Below are 16,231 nucleotides of genomic sequence, written 5' to 3'. Positions count from 1 at the left end.
GGTGTTTGTTGTAAAAAAGTATCTATAAATTGTATACTTGCCTAGAATATCTACCAGATTTAGGGGCGGGGGTGGTATTAGATTTATGTAATAGCAAAATAAAAATTTCTTATTCTATGAAGATTGATGAAATTCAGTCACTTGCCAAGAACACAGATTAAGCACTACAAGAGATAATACAAACTGATTTGTCAAAAAACACCTGTCCTATAAAACAATGATAAAAAGACAGCTTTCCTATATTTTACATGCTAAGGAATTTTAAATGTTATTCTTTAAGCAACTTTTAAATGAAGAACCCAGGAAGATATCTACTCCTGCATTTTCCAAAATGGCACGTGGCACAACAGCAATGCCTAAGCAGCTGTTACCAGCACTTAATAATTCATAAATCAAATCAAATCTTATCTAAAATCTCAATTGTACAGGGAACCCTCACAGCAGAGGAAAAACTGTGAAGTCCACAGCCTTAAGACTTTGGATGTCTTTAAGACTTTAGAGGAAAAGCCTTTAATGCAAATCCATTAAACTGCACTAGTTAAGCAGTTTTTAGTTAACTAGTTAACCAGCCAGATTCTAATATGCTGGTCATTGCCTTTAGCCAGGAAACACACACCTACTCTAGTCAAGTGCAAACATATCAGTTAATATTTTCTCCCATTAAAACAAATCTTAAAAAGCAAGCTTTTTGAAATAAAAAAACCCTAATTTTAACATTTTATCTCTAAGTATTATCAGCAGGTCTGGATCTCTTGGATCTTAGTGAACCTGTCTTACAAACCCAAAACAAAGCAAAGAAATCAGAGAATCCAGCAAGAAGTGAAGGCTTAAAAGCTTCAACCCACAGAAAGAAGACAGACAATCCTGACCTTATCAGTGTGGATTCTGAGCAGAAAGTCCAGGCTGTCAGAGTTGCAGACAAGTCTTCACTAGATTTTGGTAAGAGTGTAGCTATTTTATTAGTGCTCCATAGCCTTTCTTAGCACAAGCTTCTCCTGACTATTATCACGAAATAATAAGCAACACCAGATTTTTTGTTGCACCACGTTTTAGCAGAGATTGTAAACTTTGCTCCACCTTTGCTCCAACTAATTGAAGCACTTCAAACTTGAAACACTCTGGACATAATTTTACATTTTGCTATTATATGTATTTAATTGTCACCAAGTGTGCTAATAAAGATCTGAAAGGTTTCTTTGAATAAAAAATATATAGTCAGGGTGAGTAAAATGGTAGAAAAATCTATAGGGGTATGATGAGAAATTGGGAAAGGAGACAAATGAGAGGCAGCCCACATATAAATGTCCTTTTCAGAACTGCAGATGTCAGAAAGACACAATACATTTGTAAATGCTGCTGTATCTGTGCATATGAGGGAAAAAATTCCATTCTTGACAAGAGAGATATATTTATACAAATCAGAAAAAAAATCCCCCAAACAACTCAATATCCTGCCAAGCCTGATCTATCGACAAGCTTTGGAAAAGGTGAATTTAATTTAGTTCCATCCAAACTAAATTACTTGCACTGCAACTGAGAAATTTGCAAGGTAAATGTAATTTATACCGAGGCAGCAAACTTTCCATTCATCAGCACAGAATTCTTTTAGAGACCTTTTCTTCAAACAGGAGCTGAACATCTGATTTCTGCACAGCAAGTCTGACATATGACTGAATAATATTGACTGCCTACATTTTTAAATGGTAGTCTCTAAAAAAAGTTTTATTTTTACAATTAGACTAAATTACATATAAATCACTGATTTTAAATGGAGTTACACTGGCATTCTGACCATGAATGCTAATAGATTTTGAAAAAATGTTGTGAATTTCTAAATATTTTCACAGCATATTGCCTAGAAAGGTGCGAAACATTTCTGTATATTGGACCTTAAATACAGTCTTTGGTGGCACCATTTTCTATGCCATACATTTAGTAGAGGGGATAAAATTTTCTGCAGTAGTAGTTTTAAAAGATTCATATTTTCTTTCCTTGTTTTCCAGCTGATATTCAGACACAGATAGACAAATGGGATGATGTCAGTTTTCATGGAGACAGGAGTAGCAAGGTCCACCCTTCTGCAGAGCGAATATCATCATCATCATCTAGAGCTCCATCAAAGGAGATTTTATGGTACAGCTTTTTGCTTTCCTCACAAAAATATTTCCACTCTATCTTTCTTAATTCACAGAAATGCTTTCTTGATGACAAGTCATATCATTAAACCTGTTATGATTACGCCAAATGTGTTCAAGCACACATTTTGGACAATACATCATAAGGAAGTACGCTCTAAAATGACATTTCACCAGCAATTTTTAGTGTTGTGAAAAGTAGCAGGTGCAATTACTAAATAAATGGTGGTGAGAATTCTACAGAGACATGCAGTGATCCAAATCCAGCTACAAACGTGAGTAAAATGAATAAAACAGGATACTTGGCAGTGATTTGACACTCACTGGATATCCAGTGTATTTTGGCTTTACTACCACAAGGGTACAACTGGAAGAGGCAAGATAAAATATCCAAGCCAGGTGCTACCCCTTTAAGGCAGTTAACTAAACTGGAGGCGTTGTAAATGAGGGAAGAATTGGACTTTGCCTTTGGGAACAGTTCGTGTGGCATTTTCATACACTAGAAGAGGGTTTCTGACCAAAATGATGCTTATCCTGTATTTTAACCTACCCTTTTTCTGGGCATTTCATGAACTTAGAGCTTGACACAAGTTTCACCCAGTTGACTTGATTTTGGTCTACAGGGTTTCATTTTCTAGGAAGAAAGAATGTCAGCATATTGTGGCATGAAAATGCACGTATGCCAAGGTGAACTCCTGCATGGTGGTGCTTGATTCTTAGACACTGACTGCAGGTACAGTCTTGTGTCATTACCTAACCTCATTTTGCCTGGATATCACATAGAAGTGTAAGAGTGAGAACACTGAGAAGGGTCCAGGTACTTTTGATAATTCAGTTAAGAGAAATACTCTAATTAATTGGTGTGTGCTTATGAACCCGAAAGACGTAAAGCAGCGTGTCTTAGTGATGAGTGTGTAAATGCATTGTTTCTAGGTCCACAGAAAACAGATCACAGTCTGAGCTGACTAATGTCAAGAGTGCCTTGGACTCTGATTCTACATCAGAATTAGAACTTGCACCTGCAATACAGGTAAGGAGTTTTGGCAACAAAAAGGCAAGGAGAAATTGTCCCACTGGCTAACCGTTCACATCCTGGGATGGCTATTTAAGGGATATTTTCAGGATCATCAGTGAAAAATATTTATGCTGCTGAATCTTCACACCCCTTTGAAATTAATATTGTGAAAATAACTTACATATGACAACACTTCAAACATTCAGAGTTAAATACTGCAGTGAACTGTGACCTTCCTGTACAAAAACTTCAAACTGCAATTCACAGCATCATGTTTTTTCCCTTCAACCAGTTTTGAAAATTCAGACTTCTAATGGTTCCCTCTCCCTGCCACATATCTGTTCTCAAGGTCTCTTGATCAAGCAGGAATCCCCACAATTGGAAAATGGTTAAGGAAATCATTAGACCAATGTTCATTATTAGTTTATCTGCACAGGTGGGAGAGCAGTGTGGTCAAAGGACTTTTTCTGCAGGAAAAGCAACTCTAGTACAGAGGGTTCTGGGCTGAAGGTTTGTAGATATGCCCAATTCCACTGTCACAGTACATTGGACAGGACCTTGTGGCAATTATTACTTAGAGTTGTAAGCAATTATTACTTAGAATTGTATATTTTTTGGTATGTATGCATGCACAAGCAGATACAAACATAGACATAGATCTGCATTCACATAGATCAAGTTGCTTATACACCCTCTTTCCTGCTTCTTATTTTTTAACTGAAGGATTTCTGCCCTAGCCACTGGTCAGGGCAAGAGAGAGTTGTTTGGTGGATTAGCTTTTAGTTGAAAATAATTTTCTTCCCTTCCACAGCTATTTTTAGGCCTGGACTTCAAAAACTTTCAGTCAGATGGAAAATCTGGAAATTAATGGAAAATAATAGCCTCAGTTGAAAATGGAAAAATCAGACATTAAAATGCTAAATGTGTTTTGTTAGATTATGCACCAGTTTTTGAAGAAAATAGAAATAGAACCCAGTTATCAGATCCATTTCTATGAGTCTTCTTTACTTCCCTGCCATCTCTACATTACAAACAGGAGGGGTTTTTTGCCTCTGGAAAGCCTCACTCTAGTTGCATTGTATGATATCTTTTCTTTCTCTTCAGTAGGTTTATACTTTTTATTAATGGAAAAGATCTATTGCACAATATCATCCGCTTGAAATGGATGTGGTGTTCTCACATAGTTTGTCCATCTCATCGTGAAGTACCTCTGACCCCTTTTTAGGAGGCTGTTCCTCAGCCTAATGGATCTGAGCTGCAGAAAATTTGTGCTTAACCAAGATGTGTGTAAATCAAGTAGACTGTCACAGAATTTAAATACCATGGCTTTCTGTAAAAGCAGTTACAAATTTAGTATATAACAACTCTGCTTTCTGTGGTCTGTTTCCTGTTTATCTTCCACTAGAATAACTGTAGAAGCAAAAATCCACATTTTTCACTCAGTGTAAGTTCAGTCAGTTGAGGCTCCATACTGTTTTGGGAAATTACTGATATTTCAAAATAAAAAACCCATGAAGCTGAATAAGCCAGCTTGAAAAAGAAGCAGAGAAAAAAATCTTATCTGTTGTTTTGGTATATTTCACGTTTGGGTTTTTTTTTTGTTTTGTCATAACCTGCTTTTTTTCAAACTTATGGTCCATTCAAGTAACAAAATGCTGAACTGGTAATTAGTAGTGCAGAGAAATGACCTAAAGTGAGGTTCAGTTTTTATTCTAGACAGCTAACTTAGAAATTTAGTGGGTTTGTTCACTGCCAGCTTCATCCTGCTTACACTTGGACTGCCAGAGCTGTCAGTTCTCAGCAAACAGGCTCATCTATCTTGACCGAGTTCTTACTGTGCTTGTAAAAGAAATCACGTTACAGCTTTTATCAAAGCATATGTTTTCCATACTTTGTCCTCTATAGGTCTTGTCTATCTCATTTAAGGGTAACCTTTGCCTATGCAACACATTCTGCCATACCCTAAATATTCCATCTTGTCAAACTTGCTGCAGTTTTCCATCAGCAGTTTCCCAGGCAATCACCTCATCACTCATCTTTGACACGTTAGATTTGGTTCCTCCAAGTGAAATGCTAAGTAACTAGGTCATATTTTCATTAAAATTATGCAATCTTCTTAACAAAATCCTGTGTTTACCAGAACTTATATCAATACAAAATCCAAAAGACGAGCTTTGAACTACTAAGGGAGGAATGTGTTTGAAGGCTGGAACAGGCTCTCATGGTGGCTCTCACTGGATGTGGCTGTTTCGCTTCTCAGCATTTTTCCACATCGTACCTTACCTGTCATTAACCCTTAAACAGCACTGGCATTGTCCTTTCTTTTCTCTGCCATTCTGTAAAGTCCCTTGTTATGCTTTTATTAGCATTGAGATATCCTACAGTGTTTGGGGCTTTTTTGAAGGCTTATTTTTCATCTTATAAGTACAAAGTGCAGAGGGAAGTAATATGTTCTGTTGTCCATACATAAATTTTGCTCATGTTGTAACTCTTTAAATGCTCCTCTGGGCATTATAGATATTTTACTGCTCACCTATAGTACAGAAAACCCCTGACAAGCTAAAAAGCTGTATCTAATTCAAAGATGTCAGCACTCTTAGACTAAAGTATAGTGCAAAGACTAAAGTATAGTGCAAAGCCTCTAAACTTTAGAAATCTCCAATTTGAGGCAACATATTTAGAATATAAAACTGATTCCCCCCTTCTCCCAACTTGGAGTGTGACTCTGCATTGTCTATATGCAAACACAGCTTCTGAGGGGTTTTTAATGACCTTTTTTTGCCTCTGACTGTGCGTTTCATGGAGTAGAAAGTTTATTTCTGTGGGGGTGATGCAGGGACAATGTGTATCTTCTGTCAGGTGGCAGAGGGGACCTCTGTGCTTCTTGTCTTCTTCCCCCTCACCTCTCTGCTGCCCCAACAAGTTCACTCTCCCCTTCTGCAGCCTGAACATCATCTTTTGTGGTATTGTCCTTGACCTGAGGAATGGCAGTCACTGGAAACAAAAGGGTAAAAAGCAGAAGTAATCAAACCATGTGCAAGAGCCAACTCATAAATAATGGAAAGGCTGGGAACATAATTAGTGCCTATTAACAGAGTTCTGTGTCAAGGAAAACAAATGTAATTCTTTGATCAGATTACAGGTCAAGTTGATAAATGGTGCTGTGTGATATTCTGCAAGATGTTTGAATTAACACACCATATTCTGGTTTTAAAATTGGCACCACACAGGTATGAATTGAGAAGGCATTTAACAGATTAAGACTGGCTAACATTAGATCTCAAGAGCAGTAGTTACTTACTAGGAACTGTAACCACATGGGGATTCTTCTGTGATTCCAAGGAGAAACTGTGATCTTCAGTATTATTGATCTGAAAATAAATATTCAAGCCATTCCTGAGAAAATTTCTATATGATACAGCAATGGAATGAAAAAAAAAAGGTAAATCAGGGAGTCGAAAAAATAAGCTGGTGACCAAGACATCTGCATGAATATGTATTCCAATACATTTTGGAACAAGACTGCAGTCTCTACTTACAAAACTGTGCTGGAAGGCAGTTTGAAAAGAATCAATGGTTCAGAATGTATGAGAATGTCAACATGAGGGCTCCCTGTGTGGTGCTGGAGTAACAGAGTTGTGTAGCAGGGAGACAGGAGATCACCTGATTTCAGCATAGAGAAACAGCAAGACAGGTACCAGAATATAGAGGTCACTTTGGTTGTCTGTGTGGCTGTGAAAAATAGAGAGCATAAAAGCGACCCAAAAAAAAGGTTGAAATCTGAATGTTTCATAATGGGATAATTTAATATTGCAATGTTTTTATTTTATTCAATGTCTTTTTATCTGATCAAAACAATCAGTATCTTTCTATAGAGAAAATAAGGACTACTAAAATGTGTTTTAAACTACTGGAGAAAAATAAGAAGTGGTAGTTGAAAATATCATTAAGGTCTCTTGATAACTTTAAATTAAATCCGAGCACCTTCCTCAAAGACATATTCCAGACAACCTCAGTTTATTCTCTGGAGAACATCAGTTTGATCCTGTGGATGCTGAGTGACAAATACCATCATGTGATACGTAAAGAAATGAATTATTTGAACCAGTTATCTCTTCTGTACAAATCCTATTAATCAGTAAAACAACTGGTTTGTGTGTAGGACAGGCTTTTGGTATGTTTTCAGTAACAACCTGAAATCTCTCCCTGGCCTCAGCAAGGGAAAAAAATATTTTCCAAAGCACATGGACCAGAGGCAGTAGATGTGAAAGCAGAAACAGATCCTCAGTGTGGACTCTCAGTGCTTTCTGTCACAGCAAAGTCCAGAAGCCAACACAGAATAACACCCACAGCACCCACCACCAGCATGTGCTTCTCACAGAATTTGTGCTGTATTGTTGTTTTCTTCCCCTCTGTGTATCATCCCCCCAAGTGTACACCTCACTCATCAATCTCTGCCTGAGAGACCAAAGGCTGGGTTGACAAATGAATGCCATTTTCTGGGTGAAAAAAACACGTGAAGAACCACAGACATAAAACCCAGGAGCGCGTTGGGTGTTTCACCCCAGCAGTGCACACACCAGCATTTGCAGATACAGCCCAATGAGTCTGATGGGAGCAAAATTAGTCTTTTAGCAATGTGGCTCATTGAAATTGAATATTACAAGTACAGTCATCAGAAATATAATCACGTAAATTAATGCAGTCGGGACCACGGGCAGGCAAGTGGCTAATGAGTTTAACCTCCTGACAAACACGAGGGAAGGGATTAGCAGCCAGAGCTCTATTTAGCAAGATTAGGCCACTTTGTGCCTTTCTATGCCATCCCTAAACATTGTTTGGTTTTGTACAGTGCCTTTTGTTAAAAAAAAAAAAAATAATAATTGTTTTTAATAAAAGAACAGGGAAAAACTTGTTCTATACCCCCAGTGGGATTGACCTATAGTAAGGCACAGAAGAGAGAGCTGCTGCTTGTGGAAAGGATTTGTCCTTCCAGTGAAATCCATGGCAAAACTGGTTCCCCAATGTGATCCTGAAAGAAAACTACAAAACGTACAGGGGAAGTGAGATGAGATGTTTTCTCCCTGGAGTGTGGTCAGTGGAATGTGTTCAGACAGTTGTAATGCAGGAGAAGGAACAATTAAGATAAAAGTCTTATATAGAACAGTCAGCTCTTTCCTTTTGCAGTCCAGCTCTTGCACTGCCTTTTCTTGGTTGTCTCTTTATCTTTCATGCATCCTGAGTGAAAAGAAAAATCTGGAGAAGATAAATTACTCTGCTTCCCATCAGGAGTGATCTTAGCTATGGTAGGAGAAAATTCAGGGGAATTCATGCAGGGGAATGACTAATTTTCCCCAAGAGAAAGGCCATCTGGGGCTCTGGACAATTGAGGAAATAACTAAGAAATGTGGTAGAGAGTCTATCATCCTTTTCTGATTTATTCTTTTATTTTTTTAGGCACGATCAACTAGGGAGCAGCGTTGGGGAGCACCTCTTCTCTCCAGAAATCACTCCTTGGAAGAGGAATTTGAAAGAGCAAAGGCAGCTGTTGAGGTATTATTTAATTTACTGTTCCATTTTCAGCTAATGTTCTATAGATTTCTTGTTTATCTTGCAACACAAGCATAGGAAAAAGCTGGAATTGGATTATTTAAAGCAGAGAAAAGACACAATTCCTGGAGTTTCTAATTTAAAATAGCATTTTATCTCATGAAAAAAAAAATAATAAACCCCCAAACCCTTAGCTATAAACTTAGACAGAACCAACTTTGCAAGCTCAATTTTTATTGCTACAGCAAGTGGGTAAAGAAAAATGCCCCATAAATGTAAGTACTTCCAAACTGAAAGAGGGAAATATTTTTCCCCAGCAACTGAACGTGTGCACTCAGCTATTTAAGCTCAGACACAAACCAATTCTCTGCAGGGGAGATGGAATTCAGAATCCCTGATAAACAGCACAATTACCTGCTGCAATGCAGACTGCACATGTAGCAGTAACCATGCACCATTTTCACATTTTTACACCTACTGGCAGAGCATTAAGCACAGGAATATTCTTGTTTCCTGAGAATTCAGTTTGGTTTGAAAAGGTGAAGGCGTTTGGACAGTTCTATGAGTGCACTTGCATGAGTTTTTCACTAACTACATTTCCAACATCTGAAACAGCTCTTGAGTGTTGTCCTATAATGTTAATCCCAACTGAAATCCTGATCCTGGCTGGAGACAAGGTGGAATACAGGTTTTTTTAAAAGAACTCAACAGAAAACAAGATATAAGCATCGATCTAGAGGATCATCTGGAGCATTGATCCGTAAATGTCAGGGGTTCCATTGGTAACCCTGCAAAATCCCATCACCACAAAGAGCCAGGACAGCTGCCTTCCACTGAGGACAGAATTTCAGGCTAAATTATGTAACAGCCGCTGAAATGAATTTTTAGGGTGGAAAGGATGAGGCTGTGAAACCGATTCCTCAACACTCATTATTTTTAGCCTGGACTGCAGTCTCATTAGTCTCCAAACCATCTAGAACACTTTAAGGTTATTTGAGTTTTGATTTAAATTTTAGCCATGTGTTTTAATAGTCCTCTAACTCAAGATTTTATACCATTCCAATTCCAGTGCTGGCAGTTGAACTATTCTAGATTAATATTAGTTGATTATCAAAAAAAACTATGCCTAAATCATATGCTGACCTTTAGCTAGAAACAGAACGTCCTTTTTAAGAAATGAATCTGATTTGTAGGGTTTTTTCAGGATATGCTATAGTAAGAGGCATGGTTTCTACTATGGTTTCTTGCGGTTTTATTCCACACAGGAAAAAGTCGTGTCTGAGCACAAAAGGTTAAAATGGACAGAAGCAGTAACCAAACTCTTTTATAAACTAAACACTGAAGGCATTTTTCTTGTCTTTTCTGCCTGCATTGCTTTTTCCAGATCAAGCAGGTTCTTTATAAACAACTGTTGGTGAGGCACAGGAGATGTTTTTGATGTCACACCTCACACACTTTTGATCCTGGCATGAAAGGAGAGACTTTGCTTTCAAATTGCCTCTGCTTAAAATGCTCGAGGTGTTCCTAATTGCACTGCAGACTGATCCTGAAGGTGGGACATGATGTGCTGTAGCCTGTGATGGCAACACAGGGAACCTGATGATGAACATCTTGGCTTTAGTGGTTTAAGCAAATTATGTCAGGACTCTTGCAATCGCCAGAAACTGTGTGTGATGGGGCGTTTCAAGACACTCAGAGAGAAAAATGAGTTGAGTCCAACAACAGGTTACAAGACATTATGGAATTACTTTATAGAGTAAACTAAGGAGGAGAATATATTGTAAAAAAAAAAAAAAAACAAAAACAACCAAAAAAAACCCCAACAACAACAAAAAAAGAAACCTGCAGACTAAAAGGTCATTTTGAGGCAACAGAGACAGGTTGTTAAAATATTTCAAAGTAGTCTCAAAAACAGCTATTAAAAGGAATCTAATTAAATGTTTCCCTAACTGTGTAGCTGGCAGTCTAAAGTTATTCTTTCTGCTTAAAATAGAACCTTGGACCAGGTAGTTCAAATGGAAAGGAAAGGATTCTTCAAGACCTTATAGAGCAGTTACTTCCATTTGCATATGAAAAGAGCTGAATTTTCATCCTAGATAAAATGAAGTGGTAAGAAAGCTGGAGTGATTGAAATAAATTGGAGCCCATCTCAGAAAGATTAGTGCTTTCTTAAGCGGAGAGCAGATACAGTTCAAAAATTCATTTTTTAGGCTTTGGACGTTTCTGAAATATTCTTCAATTAGGAAAGCTCCAAGTGGTGAGATTAGCCAGAAAACTGATCAAGAAAGGAAAGCAAATCTCAGGTTCTTTGTGGCCTAGTTCAGAAAGAATTAATTAACAATTCAGTAAATGAAGACACCAAACTTTATCCTCCACCCAGTATTCACTTTAGAGCTTTGGGAACAGTTTTAAGATGTCAAACTTTGAGATTAATGAAGATTTGTGAGGTAATTCTTTCTTAAGAAGGTTTAAAGATGTCTATGCCATTGGGGAATCTTTTAAGAATAAAGCAGTAAGTAAAATAGCTTTTAGAGTAGAGAGGGTCCAGATTCCCTGGCAGTGATCAGGTGTTTGCAGACCCCACTGCCTTTTCTATTCTTCTGGAAATTGGATTTGTGGTTTGCCTCATGATTTTTTATCTCCATGATTCCCAAGTGCACTAAGAACTATGTTTTAACTTAATTTTCCTAATAATTAGCTCTTTTTTACCAAAAATTGGTACTTTTGAATTTTTAAAAAATGCTAGCCCAGGGATTCAGGTCCATCCTGTACCTATATTCTATTAAAACAACTTTCTTATCATCTGCCATCCTATTGGTGATAGATTAGGATAAACAGAAATAAAACCAAGGAAATGCAAAGACTTCCAACAGAGAAATGTCTCAGAGACAGGGAAAAAAAGCAGTTTTGTTATTTTCTTATTCCACATTTCCCTGATTAAACTGCAGATGCCACACTGTTTCATGAGCTTATGCATAAGAAATTCTGAGCTGTCCTTCTCAGCATCCCTTTATTTACAACACAGTGTCACTTGAACCATCTGCTGTATAATGCACTGTTGTAAAGCATCAGAGTATATTACAGCTAAATTATGTGACAATAGCAGGAAAAGATGGGATTAATTTCTTCCAGCCTAGGAAAACACAGTCCAGAATCATCAGCTTTTTGGTTCCCATGAGTACAGGTTAGGAGTCCTTTCTGTGCCTGTAGTGCTCCTGTCTCACTATTTAGACATCAGATGTGTCTGGGAACTAAGAACTTGAGTCACCAAGATGCATTTTATTTGTCACTCTCTCAAATCACAGTGGGAATCTTTGCCTTGGTATATCAATTTTTTTATATCTTTTTTTTTTTTTAACGCTACATTTTATTAAAACTTTCAAGTTTCATTTTAAGAAGGTATCAGCTACAGAAATCTTACATGGTTAAAAGCACACAAGTTTAACTAATTGTGTCTTTCACATCAAAGAATATGTTGATGCAGTAATTCAAAGAAAAATGACAGAACTTTTCTTTGTTATGCATTGGTCAAGAAGAAATATTGCAAAGTAATTTTTGTCACTACAGGACAGGCAAAATTCTAAAAGTAATGAAAATAGGTAAATTAATAATTTAGCCAGCAATATCGAAAAAGTACACCCCCCTCCCCCTTTCACTGTATAACAGGAAGTAGAGAGCCTGGAAATATTTTGCCTCCCATTTGTTTAACTGCTTCAGTATATTTTTAAATACTAAGAGTAAAAATAGCCTCTTTGAGAAAATGCAGAATTTTCTGCTTGGAAGTAGTCAAATGGTACGAACATTTTTCCTGGTTGTCACTTCACTCCTGCAGATGATCTTAGAATGTGTTAAATATGTCCAACTGGTCTTTGGTACTTTTGGTACATCCAAAGTAATTCACCAGCATTAAGGCAACAAAAACACTGAAAGGAGGTTAATTGGCACCAGTGATGTAGCAGAGTTAAAATTAGGTCTGGGAGTCTTGGTGCAAAGCCAGATCTTCAGGAACATTGAATATTAATTTAACCCTCCTGCCACTGAAGTCAATGAAAAAATTGCTACTAATGGCCCAAACAAGCAAATCTTCTCTCATCCTTGCAAAATAACAGTTGGGTCCTGCCCCATGTCCAAGTAGTGTAGGATGAGTGGAGAGACATTACAGCAAAGCAGGTCTTCCTTCTCCTGGCTGCATTTTCCCTCCCCTTTTGACTCACTGCAGATGGACATCCAGCGTGGCTACTTGAGTGCACAATAATTCATTGGCTTTTTGCGTGGAGTATAAACACAGTGAACATCTGTGGGAACTAAAAATATGTGATTAAACAGCAGAATTTGAATTTAAGACCTAAACCCACTTACATGCTTGCTTACTATCTACAGAAATATGATTTGGTAAGTTACCAAACCATTGATTCATAGGGAATTTCTGTGGGAAAAATACAAGCAAAAATTTAATATAAACATCATAGATATACATATATATATTCATTATGTGTATTCATATCTATGAATTTATTTATTCATACATATAATTATTTCTATAACTTAATCTGCCTAAAAAGACATTACTAATTACTTTTCAGTAGTTTTATTAGTTTTAATCTGCAGGAAAGGGAAATTTCACTCTTTTACCTCATCCTGAAACTCAAAATTGCTGCTTGTATAAACATGGTCCTGTAATTTTTATTTCAGTGCACTGTAAATTTGTACTGAGTGAGAAACAGTTGATAGAGGCCTCTGTTGAACAGGATTGTTTGGGGGGTTCAAGTGCCTCTGGTCCTGGCTAAGAATTAAAGAGGGAGGGACCTGATTCATTATCCCAGCCTTCTCATACCCTAGAGGGACATTTCAGCACAACCTCATGACTATTTATAAGAACGTATTTCCTTCAAGTCTGGAATGAAAGCAAATTCTGCAAGTGTGGAACAGAGTGGTCAAGTGCTGTTCGCTTCTATTACCCAGAGCGAAATCTCCTCTCCAGGAGTGAATGATTCCCATTCAGAGGAACATTGCAGGTACCTTCACAGATCCCATAATTGCTTCACTCAGACAATTCTGAATCCCCTGGAAGAAAGTGCTGGATATCAGGAGGCACCTGCTTTCCTTTTTCCAAGTACCTAAGGAACGTTGCAGCAAGTCCTGCAATCACAGACTAAGCTCTGTTCTTCTGATCCTGCCTGGACATGGAGCAGTAGCCGAGTTGTCAGTCTTGTAACAAATATTACATTTCTAACCTCAGTAGATTTGTTTGTGCTGATTTCCTTGACGTAAATAAGCTGGGAAACTGTGCCCCCAGTAGTGTCATTTCACTGAAGCTCTGGCCATGAGCTTGCAGGAACTGGAGAACTTTGGAAAGGCTCCTATTGCTGGGCAGATACTCTACTATGGATCTGTTTTGGGGGGCTTATGGCTGATTTGTGGAGGCTGAAATGACACCTAAACTTGGATTCTCCCCTCTTTTTAAATCCTATTTCTGTTTTTTGGAATAATTTTCTAGTAGCCACAGTGGTTACCTCTCTCTGGTCATTGCACATCCTAAATCTCATTCTTTTTTTCATCATTTCTGTTTCCCTTGTATATGCATTTTCCCCTTGTCTTTGAGCTGAGTGTTAATCATATTGTACAATTTTATAATCTCTTGTAGATTCCTCTCACCAGCACAGTACATAATGCAATATTAAGATTTCTCCACCATGTCAAAAAGCCCAATTTCTATTAAATCTGTTAGGCAAACACTCTGTCTAAGCTTTGACATTTCCCTCTCACAAAGCTGAGAATGATGCTGAATATACTAAAGTGGGATGCTTGTTCTCTTTTAAACTGTTTTGTCTATTGTTATTCTTTAGCATATGCAGTTAGTTGCTTTTTTTTCTTTCTTTCTTTTCTTTGGCCAGAGACTTGCAACATTCATTTCCTTCAAATTTTCTGTAACAATTTGCTGTTACCATCAATAAGATGCAGCGTAAGCTGCTGCAAATCCTGCTTCAAATAGGACATACCCTGCCTCTGAGATAAAGAGTTTTCTGTTGACAAAATGCATTCCAACACAAGAGATGAAATTTATTTATATGAAACCCCAAAAAAGGAGCTGTAGCATCTTGGTCAGTGTGATTATTAGTAGAATTAATACCATTCAGCAAAATTGACAGACTCAGACGGGTAGAAAGACATTAAAAGCTTACCAGGTGTTTTTTTTTTTAAGTTTTGTTGTTCATTTTTTGTTTTCCTCCTTTTCCTCTAGTCAGACACGGAGTTTTGGGACAAAATGCAAGCAGAATGGGAAGAAATGGCTCGCAGAAACTGGATTTCAGAGAACCAGGAAGCACCAGGGCAAGTCACCATCTCAACCATTGAGAAGGTAACACCCTGTTTTTAAAACATTACATCCCTCCTGTGCAGCACTGAGATGAGACTCAGCTATTCAAAAGAGCCCAAGGAAACTCATTGGACATGGAATCTAATTTTATCCAAAAGAGTTCATCCTCTTCAATTATCTGTGAATGGAATAGATTTAAAAGACCTTGCCATAGTTACAATACATTAAACTTGCATACTGCCTGAAGTGAGCTGAAAGGTTGACAAAGCAACGTTGCTGGATTACGGGCAGTTTTGAAGACAGGCACCTAAGGAAGAGCACCAAATAAAAATATCTGGGCCACTACATTCAAACACTGTTGAGGACAGAAATGACAGAGATTCTCTCTCTCCTTCATTCCTTCCATTTCACATTTTCATTTGATTTCCATTATGTAGCTGATATTAGCATACGCTCTTTACACTGCAGTGACAAGAAGAGAAAAAGGCAACATTTAAAGGAATGGTAAAATAAACTCAGGTGCCTGCAACACTGTTCTGTATCCCGAAGGTTGATTGAAGATTTCAGGATTTTAACTGAGCAGACATGAGGTTACAAGCACTGCAGGGAGTCAGCTGCTTGATGTGTGCTCTTTACCACCCAACTGGATGTCCTGGGCTCATGATAGCTTCAGCTCTGCTGTTACTGCAGGCAGTGTGAGTTGTTGCCATTATCTCTGATGGGAGTAGGAGAGTCCACCATTAGTACCAGTAAGTATGACTTCACAGCTAAAGTAAAAATAAAGACAGCAGAAGCATAAATGTCTAGTAGCATTTTACCTTTTTACCCTTTTTGTAATTGAAGTTCCACGGAGGAGTTCACAGCATTTTCACAGAACAAAGTATGTTTACATCCAGCTGGAAAATAGTGAGTCATTTAATTTTTGGGACTCGACATTCCCGGCTACAGTGCTTCATCACGGGCCCATTATCTCTCTTCTCCAGGGTTATTATTTCCATACTGAGAATCCCTTCAAAGACTGGCCTGGTGCTTTTGAGGAAGGACTGAAAAAAATGAAAGAAGGTGACCTTCCTATTACAATCTTGTACCTGGAGGCTGCTATTCTACAAGAACCCAACGATGCAGAGGTATTCACTTTTACTGACAAAGGGAACGGGGACTTCCTTTTTCATGCAGTGATGGAAGGATTTCAGGGCTCAAACCTTTGCTGGTCAT

The 16,231-nt window shown here is 37.8% G+C and overlaps 1 protein-coding gene across 2 annotated transcripts in view; it reads left to right on the top strand.

Annotated features, from left to right (window-relative positions):
* Positions 1-16,231, top strand: part of PEX5L (peroxisomal biogenesis factor 5 like) — a 41,361-nt gene that overhangs the window by 14,787 nt on the left and 10,343 nt on the right. For both annotated transcript variants that reach the window (XM_027893758.1, XM_027893757.1), the window contains exons 4-9: positions 730-939; positions 2,004-2,133; positions 3,069-3,165; positions 8,608-8,703; positions 14,942-15,058; positions 16,000-16,143. In XM_027893758.1, coding sequence (XP_027749559.1) covers positions 730-939; positions 2,004-2,133; positions 3,069-3,165; positions 8,608-8,703; positions 14,942-15,058; positions 16,000-16,143 — 794 coding nt within the window. The remainder of the gene's footprint in view (positions 1-729; positions 940-2,003; positions 2,134-3,068; positions 3,166-8,607; positions 8,704-14,941; positions 15,059-15,999; positions 16,144-16,231) is intronic.

The sequence above is a fragment of the Empidonax traillii genome, unplaced genomic scaffold (genome assembly GCF_003031625.1).
Source record: "Empidonax traillii isolate 1590-97213 ecotype Southwest subspecies unplaced genomic scaffold, ASM303162v1 scaffold405:size801240, whole genome shotgun sequence".
NCBI classification, from domain to species: Eukaryota; Metazoa; Chordata; class Aves; order Passeriformes; family Tyrannidae; genus Empidonax; species Empidonax traillii.
The sequence above is the reverse complement of the archived record's forward strand: the minus strand, read 5'-3'. Positions and strand labels throughout refer to the sequence as shown.